The sequence below is a fragment of the Oncorhynchus clarkii genome, chromosome 21, assembly GCF_045791955.1.
Source record: "Oncorhynchus clarkii lewisi isolate Uvic-CL-2024 chromosome 21, UVic_Ocla_1.0, whole genome shotgun sequence".
Classification (NCBI taxonomy): Eukaryota; Metazoa; Chordata; class Actinopteri; order Salmoniformes; family Salmonidae; genus Oncorhynchus; species Oncorhynchus clarkii.
Window position 1 is genome coordinate 43,364,283 of NC_092167.1, and position 15,840 is coordinate 43,380,122.

The 15,840-nt window shown below is 44.6% G+C and overlaps 1 protein-coding gene across 20 annotated transcripts in view; it reads right to left on the reverse strand.

Annotated features, from left to right (window-relative positions):
• LOC139379081 (calcium/calmodulin-dependent protein kinase type II delta chain) overlaps positions 1-15,840 on the reverse strand; it is a 94,435-nt gene that overhangs the window by 7,212 nt on the left and 71,383 nt on the right. For 4 of the 20 annotated variants that reach the window (XM_071121854.1, XM_071121855.1, XM_071121856.1 and 1 more), the window contains exons 8-16: positions 15,711-15,794; positions 14,536-14,630; positions 13,633-13,755; positions 13,448-13,531; positions 12,162-12,204; positions 10,212-10,249; positions 7,686-7,736; positions 5,999-6,043; positions 5,609-5,657 (exon numbers count right to left, since the gene is read on the reverse strand). In XM_071121854.1, coding sequence (XP_070977955.1) covers positions 5,609-5,657; positions 5,999-6,043; positions 7,686-7,736; positions 10,212-10,249; positions 12,162-12,204; positions 13,448-13,531; positions 13,633-13,755; positions 14,536-14,630; positions 15,711-15,794 — 612 coding nt within the window. Of the gene's footprint in view, positions 1-5,608; positions 5,658-5,998; positions 6,044-7,685; positions 7,737-10,211; positions 10,253-10,975; positions 12,205-13,447; positions 13,532-13,632; positions 13,756-14,535; positions 14,631-15,710; positions 15,795-15,840 lie in introns of all 20 variants that reach the window. The other 16 variants (XM_071121865.1, XM_071121868.1, XM_071121866.1 and 13 more) reach the window with 6 other exon arrangements.

Below are 15,840 nucleotides of genomic sequence, written 5' to 3' on the forward strand. Positions count from 1 at the left end.
CATCATTACCACATAACACAGACATGATTTCATTACCTCGCAAATTACGTAGGCAAGCTAAGAGACAATGAATGTAAAGAAAAACAAAGGTTTTGTGGTTTAGCAAATCTCTTACTGTGCTCAACAACATGAATTTGAGGTAGATGACAAATGGAATGGTAGTGAGACTGACCCATAGAAAACATGCATCAAACCTTAGTCCCAAAAAGGAGAAAAAGATCAAATGCCATTTCCTCAACTCTTTACCTACGACAACTCTGACACTTTCAATCGACGTGACTGACAGAACACAAAAGATGCAAATAAGAAACATTTTCCCTCAGTTCTCAGAAGATTGTTCACCAGTGGCAGCAAAATACTCCAACGTTTACAGATATTGACCGAGTGAAAGACCAACAACACTCCAGCTATGTCTTACATTAGCCATCAGTGAATGGCTACTATCCTAGCAGCTAGTCTGATACATCTGAAAATAAGGTCAGTTTACTCAACGAGTTCTTTGACATTTTGCTGTCGCACTGTCCAACATGTACAAACTCACCAACAGATCACTGACAGACCTTGCTCTCTAGCAGTCTGTTTGCTATGAAGCAACAATGCTCCTCCCCTGTAAGTGGAAGGCGTAATCTGTCCCCCTGATAACACAAAACAGCACACAGCGGGAAAACAAAGCTGTTTTTCGCTGTTGATTATTATCTAAACAGAAGTAGATCAACGGCACTTGAGACTGAACACACACACACACACACACAACATTGTCTTATGTTTGCCATTTCTATTCCTTTAGGTGCCAGCATTACTCTTTAACATGTTGCTTCCTATGAGGTGCTGTATACTGAGCTGCGCACACACACAATAGCCGCGAAGGAGAGTTTCTGAATAGGCCAGCTCACTCAGCACTTCTCCACCAAACGCAATCCACTTGTGCAAATGTGCTGTCAATGTAGAGACATTAACGGTCAACGAAACCATCCCGTTCCTGGAAGTCGTCAGTGCTGTCTGTGCAAAGAACAACCTCGATCCAAACTAGTATACTCAATCTCATTTAGAATGATCACGGTCAACCCTGAAGCCGACAACATTCTCTCTCACCCTCCCCGTATGCATCAACACAGCAGTAATACTTCCTAAGCCCAATTTAGGTGTAATACATTGCTAATGTATTACTGTATGCATTGACAAAGACTTATGAGGAGACAGTGGTGAGAAACTCAGTCCTGGTTAGACCATGACCTCCAGAGGGCAGCACAGTACACACATAGTGGACGCCTGTATGGCAGACCGGTGCTGAAGCAGAGTGTACTGTAATACCAGGCCAACGTACAGATTGCAACCTCAGTAAGACAAGGGCTACTTTTCAATAGCTTTCTCTAACAGGGTTCCATGACAAACACTGAGAGGTTGGTATGCCTTTGTTTAGTCTTTGGTAATGAGTGCCAGGTACAATGAGGGAACTATTTGCATTTATAGCCACTCACCAGGTGCACCAAATGATCCTAAAAGTCATATCCTAAACAAATGTGGACTTCTAATGATGCATATCTGATAGCGGTCAAGACGATATGAAGGGAGGTTCAGGGATAGTGAGGCCTAGAGGGCAGTGGGAAACTGTTCTGCCCTCTCCGCTCACTCTGCTCTGGGTGAACTTACACTGCATGTCGCTGGGGCCCAGGCTAGGCAGGGGCCCAAGGGGGTGCAGAGGCTGGGGCCCATGAGTGTGGGTGACAGAGAGTAAGACCACAAAGGAGGAGGAGCAGGTAGCAGGTGAGCAGGGCCCTCAGAACATAGTGGCACAACTCATCCCTACTGGGCCAAACACTGGGAGAATACCAGCAGGAGGATGAAGAGGAAGATGAGGACGAGTAGTAGTATGAGCCTGAGTGCCCCCGCCAGAAGAGAGGGGAACTTGGAGGAGGGACAGGAGACTAAGATAAAGGGGGAGGGGTGACGAGGGACAATGGTATGAGAGGTAGGTGGGTGGATGGGTAGGTGGATGGATATAGATTTTTTTTTTTAAACTAAGAACAGATAAAGCCCGTGGTTCACTACTGACTTGACCAGCACAAAAACATCCTGTGTCGTCATGCATTAGCACCGGATAGCCCCCGCAACTTTTCAGGGAAGTTAGGAACCAATTTACACAGGCAGTTAGCAAAGCAAAGGCTAGCTTTTTCAAACAGAAATTTGCATCCTGTAGCACAAACTACAAAAAGTTTTGGGACACTAAAGTCCATGGAGAATAAGAGCACCTCCTCCCAGCTGCCCACTGCACTGAGGCTAGGAAACACTGACCACCGATAAAGCTACGATAATCGAGAATTTCAATAAGCATTTTTCTACGGCTGTCAATGCTTGCCACCTGGCTACCCCGATCAACAGCCCGGCACCCCCACAGCAACTTGCCCAAGCCTCCCCCATTTCTCCTTCACCCAAATCCAGATAGCTGATGTTTTGAAAGAGCTGCAAAATCTGGACCCCTGCAAATCAGCCGGGCTAGACAATCTAGACAATCCTCTCAATCTAGACAATCCTCTCTTTAAAATTATCTGCCACAGTTGTTGCAACCCCTATTACTAGCCTGTTCAACCTCTTTCGTATCGCCTGAGATCCCTAAAGATTGGAAAACTGCCGCTGTCATCCCCCTCTTCAAAGGGACCCAAACTGTTACAGACCTATATCCATCCTGCCCTGCCTTTCTAAGGACTTCGAAAGCCAAGTTAAACAGATCACCGACCATTTAGAATCCCACCGTACCTTCTCTGCTATACAATCTGGTTCCCGAGCTGGTCATGGGTGCATCTCAGCCACACTCAAGGTCCTAAACGATATCATAACCGCCATCGATAAAAGACAATACTGTGCAGCTGTCTTCATCCACCTGGCCAAGACTTTCGACTCTGCCAATCACTGCATTCTTATCAGCAGACTCAACCGTCTTGGTTTCTCAAATTATTGCCTCGCCTGGTTTGCCAACTACTTCTCAGATAGAGTTCAATGTGTCAAATGTACACAGCCCATCTGTAAATAGTCCACCCAACTACCTCTTCCCCTTATTGTTATTTATTTTCTGCTCCTTTGCATCCCAGTATTTTTTATTGAACATTCATCTTCTGCACATCTATCACTCCAGTGTTAATTTCTAAATTGTTATTATTTCACCACTATGGCCTATTTATTGCCTTGCCTCCCTAATCTTACTACATTTGCACACACACTGCATCTATATTTTTCTATTGTGTTATTGACTATGTTTGTTTACTCCATGTGTAACTCTGTTGTTTGTGTCGCACTGCTTTGCTTTATCTTGGCCAGGTTGCAGTTGTAAATGAGAACTTGTTCTCAACTGGTTAAATAAATAAAAAATTAAATGGCGTCACTGGGCGAGTGACACTTGGGGACTCATAGGGTCCTGTGTGTTGGGTTGCTGCTTCACAATGAGTTGTGGCCAAAAACATGGTTTTGATTATTTGGAACATAAAAAAAAGGGGCAAGACGATGTCCAAAAATCTTTTTTCAAAACACATCCTACAGTCTTCAACTCCTACACACAACGTGATAAAATGACTACCGTGTAAAATTGGCAAATTAAATGCCATCATCTTTCAAACAAAGGAGCTGCCAAAAGAAAAAGTGGAATATGAAATTGACGAGCCTCTAGCTGCACATAAACGTTAGAAACACCTACACACGTTTAGTAGTGCGACCGTTACAATCAGCCATGACCCGGCAGTAATCATCCGTCAGGGATTGCAAAAGTGGACACAAAGCGACACTGAAATGCTAGGAAACCTTCATTTACTTTCCACACAATACCGCCGTAGCACAGTAGATAGGAGTCCTAGGACATTCTGGTGCTCTCAAATGGGTTTTTGTGACAAAGGGATTGTTCAAAGCAGGTAGCTCATGAGATTGCCTGACCAAATGTCATCCTACTCTCTCAGATTTTCAAAGGGGCCTTTTAAGGTCTAGAAGGGGAAGATTCCTTCTGGTGATTAGGGTCTTGTAACACTCCCCAGAAGGTATGATGGCATTATGAGGTAAAACCTTCCATTTGAAGTACGAGGTGAACAAATTACTATCTGTAATGGTAGAGTGGAGACACACACACACACACACACACACTGTTCTGGCTCAGCGGACCATCAGAGCAGCAGCGAGATGGGAAATCATGCGTGGTAGCAGAGCCTGATTCAGCTCCCTAAAAGACCGTTCTGTCCACACCATGGTAGACTCCGCCTGCTCTCAAACCTCTCCTCGGGATTCCCCAGCCGTTCCATGTATTTTAAATATTGTACAGCTAAGCACACCTGATTCAAATTGTAAACTACATTCCACGTGGTAATGTGGATAGACGTAACATTCCACGTGGTAATGTGGATAGACGTAACATTCCACGTGGTAATGTGGATAGACGTAACATTCCACGTGGTAATGTGGATAGACGTAACATTCCACGTAGCAATGTGGATAGACGTAACATTCCACGTGGTAATGTGGATAGACGTAACATTCCACGTGGCAATGTGGATAGACGTAACATTCCACGTGGCAATGTGGATAGATGTAACATTCCACGTGGTAATGTGGATAGACGTAACATTCCACAAGGTAATGTGGATAGACGTAACATTCCACGAGGTAATGTGGATAGACGTAACATTCCACGTGGTAATGTGGATAGACGTAACATTCCACGTGGTAATGTGGATAGACGTAACATTCCACGTGGTAATGTGGATAGACGTAACATTCCACGTGGTAATGTGGATAGACGTAACATTCCACGTGGTAATGTGGATAGACGTAACATTCCACGTGGTAATGTGGATAGACGTAACATTCCACGTGGTAATGTGGATAGACGTAACATTCCACGTGGTAATGTGGATAGACGTAACATTCCACGTGGTAATGTGGATAGACGTAACATTCCACGTGGTAATGTGGATAGACGTAACATTCCACGTGGTAATGTGGATAGACGTAACATTCCACGTGGTAATGTGGATAGACGTAACATTCCACGTGGTAATGTGGATAGATGTAACATTCCATGTGGTAATGTGGATAGACGTAACATTCCATGTGGTAATGTGGATAGACGTAACATTCCATGTGGTAATGTGGATAGACGTAACATTCCACGTTTGGAGGATGGCAGTGCATGTCTAAGGAATGAGATCAGAAGACCAAGTGAATTAATTTAAATGAAAAAGCCAAATGAATGGATGCCTGGATAAATAAAAACATATCTGATGAATTCACATGCAAGAAAAATGTAAAATGGTACAAAGAAAAATTTGAATTTTAACAGCCAACATATTCATGCAAAATCAGTAGGATAACAACATGCAATACATGGAGCCCTAACGCTGAAGAATCATTAGTTAAGTCAGGGTTACGCAGGCACACCAGGAACAGGGTTGCCTGCCCCTGTGCTAAACCAACACCTCAGTAGTGTGATAATAACATATTACCTTTCACTTGAGCAGAGAGCTAACACAGTGCTACTAGCCTAATACAGGTGGCTAGCCCTTCATGCTAGGGACAGAGCGGCGCTGGGGACAGAGCGGTTTGTTTATTTTTCTAGTCGTTTGTGTGCTCCTACCTTTCACGTCCTCATCTTCCATGGTGGTGTTGGCACTCTCGCTGGACTCCTGTTGGACAAGAACAAACAAAGAGCAACAATGAACACCTGCCAGTTGTAGAGACTGGATTCAGCGTGAGCACAGGATAAGTGATGTACTGTCAGATGGGGATTTTCATTTTCTTTTGTAGACAAGACCGGTGGTCCGTATTGACACCGTTCTGGATCCAGACTGCGGTCCGCCAGTTGAGTATTATGGGGGGGGGGTCTAGGGCATACATTAAGGCACCATGCATACCAACAAAGTCTAGTAAATAACACTAACTAGAAAGCTTATCACTGCTAACTACAGCACAATATTAGCAAAAAAACTCTACACTCGCAAAAACAACAGTCCTACTTAATCACTACCTTGTTTCCATCAGTTGGGTTGTGGAGAACAGTGGTTTGAGGCTCCTGATTCATGGAGAGGAAGAGGAGGAGGAGGAAGAAGAAGAGTGTGAAGAAGAAAGGGGATAAATAGACAGGAACTTAATGTGGTAAACAGTTGCCCTGATGATCAATTCCCATGGGAAAAGTATCGTTGAGTAGTCAACTTGGTGCCCTAAGACATTAGAAGAAACAGCCAAGCAACAGCCAAGACAGGACGGGAGGTGTACAGCAGTAGCAGCATGTTAGTCACCAGGCCCTTCCTGGATATAAACTACAGGAAAAGGTTTGAGGTGTGTACAGCCAAGGCATGCAGTTCACCTTCAGTCCTTACTCCAGGCCAGTTGTGTGTACGTACTGCACAGTGAGTGGACATTAATCTGGCTATGGCAGGCCCCATTTCTCACATCTAAGAATACATAACCACATCACTCTAGAACAGGGATGGGTAAACGATCCCCCTTTTGAAGACCCTCGGATAAAAATAAAATAAATATATATTATCTCTCTCTCTCTGTAGCTCAGTTAGGTCTCAATTTACTGTTAAAGTTAGAATAGTAGAATAGACACGGTGCAATTTCAAAATGAGTTTCTCTCTTGACATGTCAGTCACTAATAGTCCCTCAATTAGCCCATGTCAGCTAACATGTTTTAGATTGTAAGATAGCTGGCTGCTAGGCTATCTAAACTTAGTAATCATGGTTGAATTACCAGCCAGGGCCCCCCATTGATTTAGTTAGTCAGTCTCACTCAGCTATAATATAAAAAACTGAAAACATTTCTCTCCGCACCATGGCAAAATGTGTAGAATGTAAAAAGTATCTTAAAAGTATCTCTGCCGCCAAGAGGGGGGCATTTTTTATATAATTGATCTAAAATGTTTTGTTGGGGGGGGGGGGGGGTATGTACATGTACCCAGGCTTGTGGGTATGCTATTAGATAGCCCCATGGTTATTAGATATGGAATTGTATGAAAAAAACAAAGCTATTGCAATATTTTGTATGTATTCCTGAATGGTGACCTTATACTGGTGCTTTGGGCTGGATATATACAGTACAGGCCTCTTGGCTGACCTGACCTGTATAACATGCCTAGATTAAACCTGGGTAAATCTGTGAGCCAACGGGTGGGCTGCCTGTCATAAGGAATGCCATCGCACAGCCATGTTGAAGCTCATGTGTGGTGACACGGGTGGCACTATCAGAACAATCTGCCTTAGGATGTATTTCACTGAGAGAGAGAGAGCGAGTGTGTGTGTGTGTGAAGTCTATTTTAGGATGCACGCCCAACCAGCATGTCTCGTTGGTTTCCCTGGTAACTTGGGGAAAGCTTCAGTGGATTAACAGTAAAAACAGCAGGCCCAGGCTGTACAGTTCTTCACACACACAGAAACATGCAATGCCGAACTAGAGGCCATCCCAAACAAATATACACAAAGTTCAAGTGCACATACCAACTGAAATGTCTAACCACAGTATAAGGAAATGCCCGTGTATGATACAAATAACATGTGCTTATACAGTAAACAAAAACGCAATATTAAGAGGCATCACTGGCAGCAAAACAAGGAGAGACATTGTTAGAGTAAGCAGCCCACGCATGAAGGATGACAGAGACAGACAAGCTGACAGACAAGCAGGCAGGCGTGCAGAGAGACAGGCAGAGTACCAGTGTAGGTGGCTCTTTGGGGCTGGTGACTACATTGGTCTTGTTGTTGATCTAGAAAATGAGTGGATAGAGGGAGAGACAGAAACAGAGATAGATTTCAGGAACAAGGACTAATTCTCCAGACAGGGAGATAGACAGGAGAACAATATCAGCATAGAGAGATTTGTCAGGAGCAGGGACTAATTCTCCAGACAGGGAGATAGACAGGAGAACAATATCAGCATAGAGAGATTTGTCAGGAACAAGGACTAATTCTCCAGACAGGGAGATAGACAGGAGAACAATATCAGCATAGAGAGATTTGTCAGGAGCAGGGACTAATTCTCCAGACAGGGAGATAGACAGGAGAACAATATCAGCATAGAGAGATTTGTCAGGAACAATGACTAATTCTCCAGACAGGGAGATAGACAGGAGAACAATATCAGCATAGAGAGATTTGTCAGGAACAGGGGGCTGCAGGAGAGAAAATGTTAAGAGTCTCGCCCGCAGGTCTACGGGTGTTAACATCAAAATACTCTGAAGGGTAGAAAGTTCAGGTAGACAATAAGTTCATTCATCTGTTAGTTCCAAGCCTGTAGCAACGCATCATTATTCTGCAGAGCATTATGCAAAAGGAAAAAAAGCATGCAAAGGACTTCCTCGCTGAAACAGAACTTGAAACATTAAAACGGGCGTCAACTTAAAATGCTGTTTTGAAAGCGATTAGCTGTTCCGCTTGACTGTTTGCAGGTTTTTTCACGAAGAGAAAATAGCCTAATTGCGGCTATTAACGCAGTTTATAGAGGCCTTGAATCTAACGAATTAGTGCCATTGTGACTACCAGAGAGGAGAAATGAAAAGCCAGAGGTAATGCAATTATCCACTCAAACGATGTCATGACATCCCAATAGTTTTTGGTTTTCCTGTTAACATGAACATCATTGTCTGCATCGGAGCACATTGTCATTTGAAGAGCATCAGGGGGGAAATGTATATAAAAAAGCGCTGTACAATTCCTTTATGAACTGCAAGCCCTGATTAAGTAGCGCTGGCATCCCAGCAGTATAAAACCTTGTAATATGGGCCAACTGGAATACACATGCTGGTAGGACTAGGTTCTCTACAGGGAGATGTGGGATTGGAACTACACATCAAGAGGCTTCTACAATTGGTTGCACATTAAACCAAGATACTAGACCGGGCTTCTACAAAATGGCCAATTAAAACCAATCCTGAATCTATCCAGACTATGATTGTACTAAAATCAACCACAACTGGCAACCCATAGCGGTTGCATAAAAAGTAGACAGGCATACCAGCATTGGCTCGGTTTCATACTTCCGTTTCTGTATCCATCCGTTAGAACACAAAAGAGAACAAGACAAACTGGGTCCAATATCACAATATCTCAACCCCCAAAACACATAGAGTACGTGTCAAGACCCTAGAGAATTACAGTATGCTGTTTGAGAAAGGATATTTCATACCAAACAACACAATTGTAATCCTTAAATATTCAGCATGCATGGAAACCAAAATTAAAAATGGCTGCCATTTCTGCTGGACTCCTGCGATAAACCTGAAATAAATCCTTCAAATGCCGTAAGTCATACTTTCAAAACCCGCCGATGACTCGGCTGCAGATTTAAAAGATAGTTTTTCTAAACCTCCTACGACGGTTTAAACTGCCAGCCATAAACCCCTTGGATACCTCAGTGTTTTTTCAGATCATGAGTCAAGTGCCAAGTAATGCACCTGGGTATGTGATTTTGGTGTTTTGGATTAGCATTTGGAGAGGGAGAGGAGCTGGAGGGTTGGGGGTGCGGAGATGAGGTGCCAGGGGAAGGCAGATACCGATACAGGGGCCAGACAAACGGCCAGCGTAGTAGTTTGACACTGGGCCCAGGGTGTAGAAACAGAAACTGGAGAACAGCTACTGAACCACAGATGTGAGAGGACACTGTCTGACAGACCCCAGAGGGGGATGAAGAGAGAGAGAGAGAGAGTAGAAATATATAAAAGAAAAAAGAGAACGATGAAGAGATTGAAGGGAGGGAAAGGTATTGAGAGGAGCGGGAGTCAAAATCCCCAAATGAGGAAGAGGGTGACAGGGATTTTGATGTTAGATTTCAAAACCGAGATAGACGGGGGACAGAGAAAGAGAGATGCTTTCTGAGAAGCACCTGTAGAGGCGATAGGGAACCAGTGGTGGCTACGATGGCTGAGATTTGATTGGGCGGGAGATGAGGGCTGTCATTCTGAGTTAGCAGGTCATCCGTCACAGCATTATTTTTTCTCAGCTTCCTCATATCACAAAACAGATGCCACCCCTCTCTAACTGAATTATTTTGGAATGGTGGGATAAAGGTGGGGCAGATATCTTAGTCACGCAGCACTCAAAATGACAGACTATTTCACTGCTGGCACGTGGAATAAAAGTACTGCAGAAATACATCCAACTTCTCTTCTAGTGCAATATAAGTTACATGAGTGTGTGTCAATGTGTGTGGTCAGGTGTTAAGACAGAAGTAGTGGATGACCTACCTTGACGCCGTCAGCTTTCTTGTTGAGCAGGCTCTTGGCTGCTGTAAAGAAAGAGGGGACAAGGGGACATGATCAGAGAGGACACCTCTGACACACACACGCGCTGCTAAATCTAGTGAAGACGGCGAATTATGGATCAACTGTGACAGTCTCCTACCAGAGACGGAAGAAGCAAAAAGGAAGATGCAAATTAAGTGATAGAAATCAAACTTAGTGATTAGTTTGCGAGATGCAATTGTAGCTACAACTAACAGCCTGATAGGGTTTCTATGGAAGAGGTCCAACGAATTGAGGTTTAATGCTCTCTGCCAACACACGCACATGCACAAAAAGAGAAAAAGTTCTTGCTTCTAAACATAAAAACAGTTCATGTGATAATCTAATTTAATACTTCAATTCTAACTCCTCATTAGAACACATTAGCACATGCTCCTACAATAGATCAGCATGCAAATATAATCTAGACATGGAGAGAGCTGATTGGCCGCTGAGGCTTCTGGCAAGTTGAGAAGCTCAGTGATTGTTTAAAGTGATCAGGGCTGTCACACCTAAAGGAGGAGTAGAAAGGTGTTTGTGAACATGTTTAGTAGGTCTCAGAGGGGTGCTGTTAGAGGGGGGCGCTATTAGAGGGGGGTGCTATTAGAGGGGGGGTGCTATTAGAGGGGGGGCGCTATTAGAGGGGGGGCGCTATTAGAGGGGTGCTCGTGACTACATGGGTAGAGCGCAGTACAACACATGCCTCTTTCCATGCCAGAGTCTCTTACCTCACAGGGTTACACATCAAACAAACAAAGGGAGAAAAAAATAAACGTAAATAAAACAGAATGGGTGTCAAGTCTTGCTTCGCGCAAAAACTATTGGCTATATGGAGAATATGAACACAATGTACTGTTTAATCTTAAAAGAAAACGCATACAAGTTGAAAGGGTTCTAGTGACAATCAGTATTGACCGGGAGAGACTAAACCATCATCTGTGTTTTTCTGCCTGAACAAAGTCCACATCTTTCCTCCATTAACAACTCATCACACAGAGAAGGGTATATTTTACTAGCGGACAAAACATGTAAGCATTGGATCGTACCACATTGATCTGCAGCCCCCCACTAGTCTCCAGCCTCCATTGACAGGAGCTGGGTGGAGGCTGATGGTGGCTCTTCTAAAGGCTACCATATTCATCCTGGGGTTCTCCCCTCACATTTTTGTTGCATTTTATGCGTTTCTCTCCTTATTCTTCCTCTCTCACTCTATCAGTCCTTTCTTTAACACCTGCCCTTCTCATTCCTCCCGCTTTCACTCCTCCCTATTTTCACTTATTTCTCTCGCCTTCGTTTCCCTCAAGTGTTTTGGTGAAATAAATAACCCAGCTGCATTATTTAGCAACAGCTGATGGAGGAGAATTCTAAATATTAATCTAGTGTTGGTGGCAATGTCATAGGAAACCCGGGGCTTTAGAAAACAACTAGAGAGAGACCGAGAGAGATGCAGAGAAAGAGAGAAAATGAGACAGAGAGATGCAGAGAAAGAGAGAAAATGAGAGACAGTGAGAGAGAGAGAGACAGCGTGAAAGACAGCGTGTGAGAGAGAGAGACAGTGAGCGAGAGACAGCGCGAGAGCGAGGGAGACAAAGTGAGACAGAGGGACAGAGAGAGAAAGAGACAGAGACAAAGAGAGCGAGAGACAAAGAGAGCGAGAGACAAAGAGAGCGAGAGACAAAGAGAGCGAGAGACAAAGAGAGCGAGAGACAAAGAGAGCGAGAGACAAAGAGAGCGAGAGACAAAGAGAGCGAGAGACAAAGAGAGCGAGAGACAAAGAGAGCGAGAGACAAAGAGAGCGAGAGACAAAGAGAGCGAGACAAAGAGAGCGAGACAAAGAGAGCGAGACAAAGAGAGCGAGACAGAGAGAGAGACAGAAAGAAAGAAACAGTAACACAGTAGGAAGATGCATCTGACCTGAGAAGTTGCGTGTGGCCAGCATGGTGGTGAGGATAGCACCCTGAGGACGAGAACCGGAAGAGTGAGTTGAGGCTGACCTCCAAGACTTTAATAGTTGTCACACTGTCACCTCTAATCCCTAACATGGTGTCAGACATTAGGTGGATAGGTAATGATTAGATTACTTAGTGGTCAGTGTCCACTCTATGACATACAGTAAATACAGTAAAACCTGGTCAAATCCTGTGAGAAACCTAGTCAAATCCTGTGAGAAACCTGGCAAAGCCTGGTCAAATCCTGTGAGAAACCTGGTCAAATCCTGTGAGAAACCTGGTCAAATCCTGTGAGAAACCTGGCAAAGCCTGGTCAAATCCTGTGAGAAACCTGGCAAAGCCTGGTCAAATCCTGTGAGAAACCTGGCAAAGCCTGGTCAAATCCTGTGAGAAACCTGGCAAAGCCTGGTCAAATCCTGTGAGAAACCTGGTTAAATCCTGTGAGAAACCTGGTTAAATCCTGTGAGAAACCTGGCAAAGCCTGGTCAAATCCTGTGAGAAACCTGGTCAAATCCTGTGAGAAACCTGACAAAGCCTGGTCAAATCCTGTGAGAAACATGGCAAAGACTGGTTAAATCCTGTGAGAAACCTGGCAAAGACTGGTCAAATCCTGTGAGAAACCTGGCAAAGCCTGGTCAAATCCTGTGAGAAACCTGACAAAGTCTGGTCAAATCCTGTGAGAAACCTGTCAAATCCTGTGAGAAACCTGGCAAAGCCTGGTCAAATCCTGTGAGAAACCTGGCAAAGCCTGGTCAAATCCTGTGAGAAACCTGGCAAAGCCTGGTCAAATCCTGTGAGAAACCTGGTTAAATCCTGTGAGAAACCTGGTTAAATCCTGTGAGAAACCTGGCAAAGCCTGGTCAAATCCAGTGAGAAACCTGGTCAAATCCTGTGAGAAACCTGACAAAGCCTGGTCAAATCCTGTGAGAAACATGGCAAAGACTGGTTAAATCATGTGAGAAACCTGGCAAAGACTGGTCAAATCCTGTGAGAAACCTGGCAAAGCCTGGTCAAATCCTGTGAGAAACCTGACAAAGTCTGGTCAAATCCTGTGAGAAACCTGTCAAATCCTGTGAGAAACCTGGCAAAGCCTGGTCAAATCCTGTGAGAAACCTGGCAAAGCCTGGTCAAATCCTGTGAGAAACCTGGCAAAGCCTGGTCAAATCCTGTGAGAAACCTGGCAAAGCCTGGTCAAATCCTGTGAGAAACCTGGCAAAGCCTGGTCAAATCCTGTGATTAATCTTCCCTCACCTTGAGTTTCCTCCGGGCGTTGAACTTCCTCAGGCACTCCACCGTCTCCTGTCTGTGCATCATGGACGCCACGGTGGACCGTTGCTGCAGAGAGGACACAGTGAGAGAGGGGGAGAGTGTCATGTGTCTGTAGATGTTCTCATGGACCGTGTGTATGAGTGTGTGGGTGTGCGTGTGACACATACGCAGATCCAGGGGTGTTTGAGTGCGTCTGTGGCGGTGACCCTCTTGGCAGGGTTGATGGTCAACATCTTGTTGATCAGGTCTTTGGCCTCGGGGGTCACCGTGTCCCACTCAGGGGACGGAAACTGAAGGAGAGAACACCGGGTGAGGTAATAAGGTTGGTCATCCATCAGTCCACTCATCTATTCCTCCTTCACTTCCCCTGCCCCCATCCAGCTTTGTTTAGAAATGTGTCATTGGAGAAACCAGGACCGAGAGATAACTGACAAAATAACTTCACAAGGTTGACAAAAACACAGAATCACTGAGGATCAGGTGCATGTATACAGAGCTAAATTAGGCTTGAGCCATTGTGTCGGGCTGTCCCTGCCTCTCCTCCTCCTCTCTCCCCTTCCTCCTAAGACTCAATCTGTCTGGGACAGGCGTTGTCATTGGCGTGGGCAGGGGGAGGGCAAACAGTACGAGGATGGAACAGCCACCGCTAGAAAGGCACACAGCCTGTGTTCCAACAGCATGCTGGGAGTGGCAATGCTCAGCCAAAACACAGACAGACACGATCTGATGTGTCATGTCTGGCCTTGTGTCGATGAGAAAACAGGTGGCTAACACCTTTCCTTCTGGTGTAAGAGATACAGATGTCCTATTCCTGCCACTCAAACAGGAGATGAGCTTTGCCTGCTAAAGTTAAGTGATTGTGATTAAAGTCTTGGAAACTGATGGGAGATGTCTATATTGATCTAAGCCTGGCCTAAGCTCATGTCAATACTTGTGTCAGCTAGGCTGTCAGTGAAAGATGGGTGAATAGATATCTGCAGTAAAACAAGTGTCAAACACTGCTGTTGGGATGTGTGTGTGTGTGTGTGTGTGTGTGTGTGTGTGTGTGTGTGTGTCGTTGCGGTACTCACGTCGTAGGCCCCAGCCTTGATCTGCTGGTACAGTCTGTGCTGGTCTTCGTCCCAGAAGGGAGGGTAGCCCACCAGGAGAATGTAGAGGATAACACCTGGTCACACACACACACACAAAATCAGGGTGATGCCAATTATGAATAAATGTCACTTAAAAATAGAGAAAATCGCAAGCAGTGTGATAATTATCATTATACTAAAAACTCAGCAAGAGGAGAAATTTACAATCAAACACAGCACAACCCAATAATAATAATACAAATTTATAATAATAATAATATCTAATAACAATAATAATACATATTTATAATATTAATAATAATAATAATACATTTACTGACATAACTATTGGCTAAAATATGCTAATGTTATATGCATGAAGAGGTCGGGAGAGGACTGGAAGTAACTCCCTCACATACAGTAGACTCCTCCCACTATAAGGGCTTTCATGTCACAATCGCCATGGTGACAAACAAGCCAAACACTTTGCATTGTGTTACTCGCTGGCTGGTAGATTACCGGCAGGAGATAAAGGGCCCGGATTGGTCAGTGGAGCACTCCCTGGTGGGAGGAGTTTGCACCAGCTGAAAAGTGATTTCATTAGTGTTGGAACCAGGTGCCCCGTTTTGGCCGATGGCGATGTTGGCTCAGAACAAAAGGGACATCGGTTAAAGCATGTGGAATAATGAGAAGGATTTCATGTTTTCACATGCAAAGGTGATTGCTTGTTTATAAAAACGCTTAATTTGCCTTTCCCAATGAAAACTAGTTTGAAAATTCTAACATATATTTTATGGAAAAAAAGATCCTGTATGTTTCTGAACGATGCACCATGCTGTCTTGTTAACAACATGACAGAGACACAAATGACTTTTCAATTTGAGAAGGGCACCCCTCCCTCACCGCTTTTGCCCGTTCACGTCACGGGCCATAGACCGGTGCACCGCGGTTCAGCTTAATGGAACACTGCCATTTTCGCCCGGGACTCATAGACCAAGCGCAGGTGTGTGAATGAGTGTGTTACAGACATGTAAAGCCCATGCGGCCTGGCCCTTGATGAGTTATGTAACGAGAAGCTGCAGTGATTCATTCAAGGAGTGTGAACTGGAGGAACTCCTCGTCTGTGTGAGAACCATGTGAGCTGAAAGAGATTGTTCTGTTGGGAAGTTCCTTACCACAGGCCCACATGTCCACAGGTTTCCCATAGGGGTCTTTCCTCAGAACCTCTGGGGACAAGTAGCCTGGGGTTCCCGCAAAACCTGGAACAGAGACGAGACATCAATTAACTACATTTCCCAAGATGCA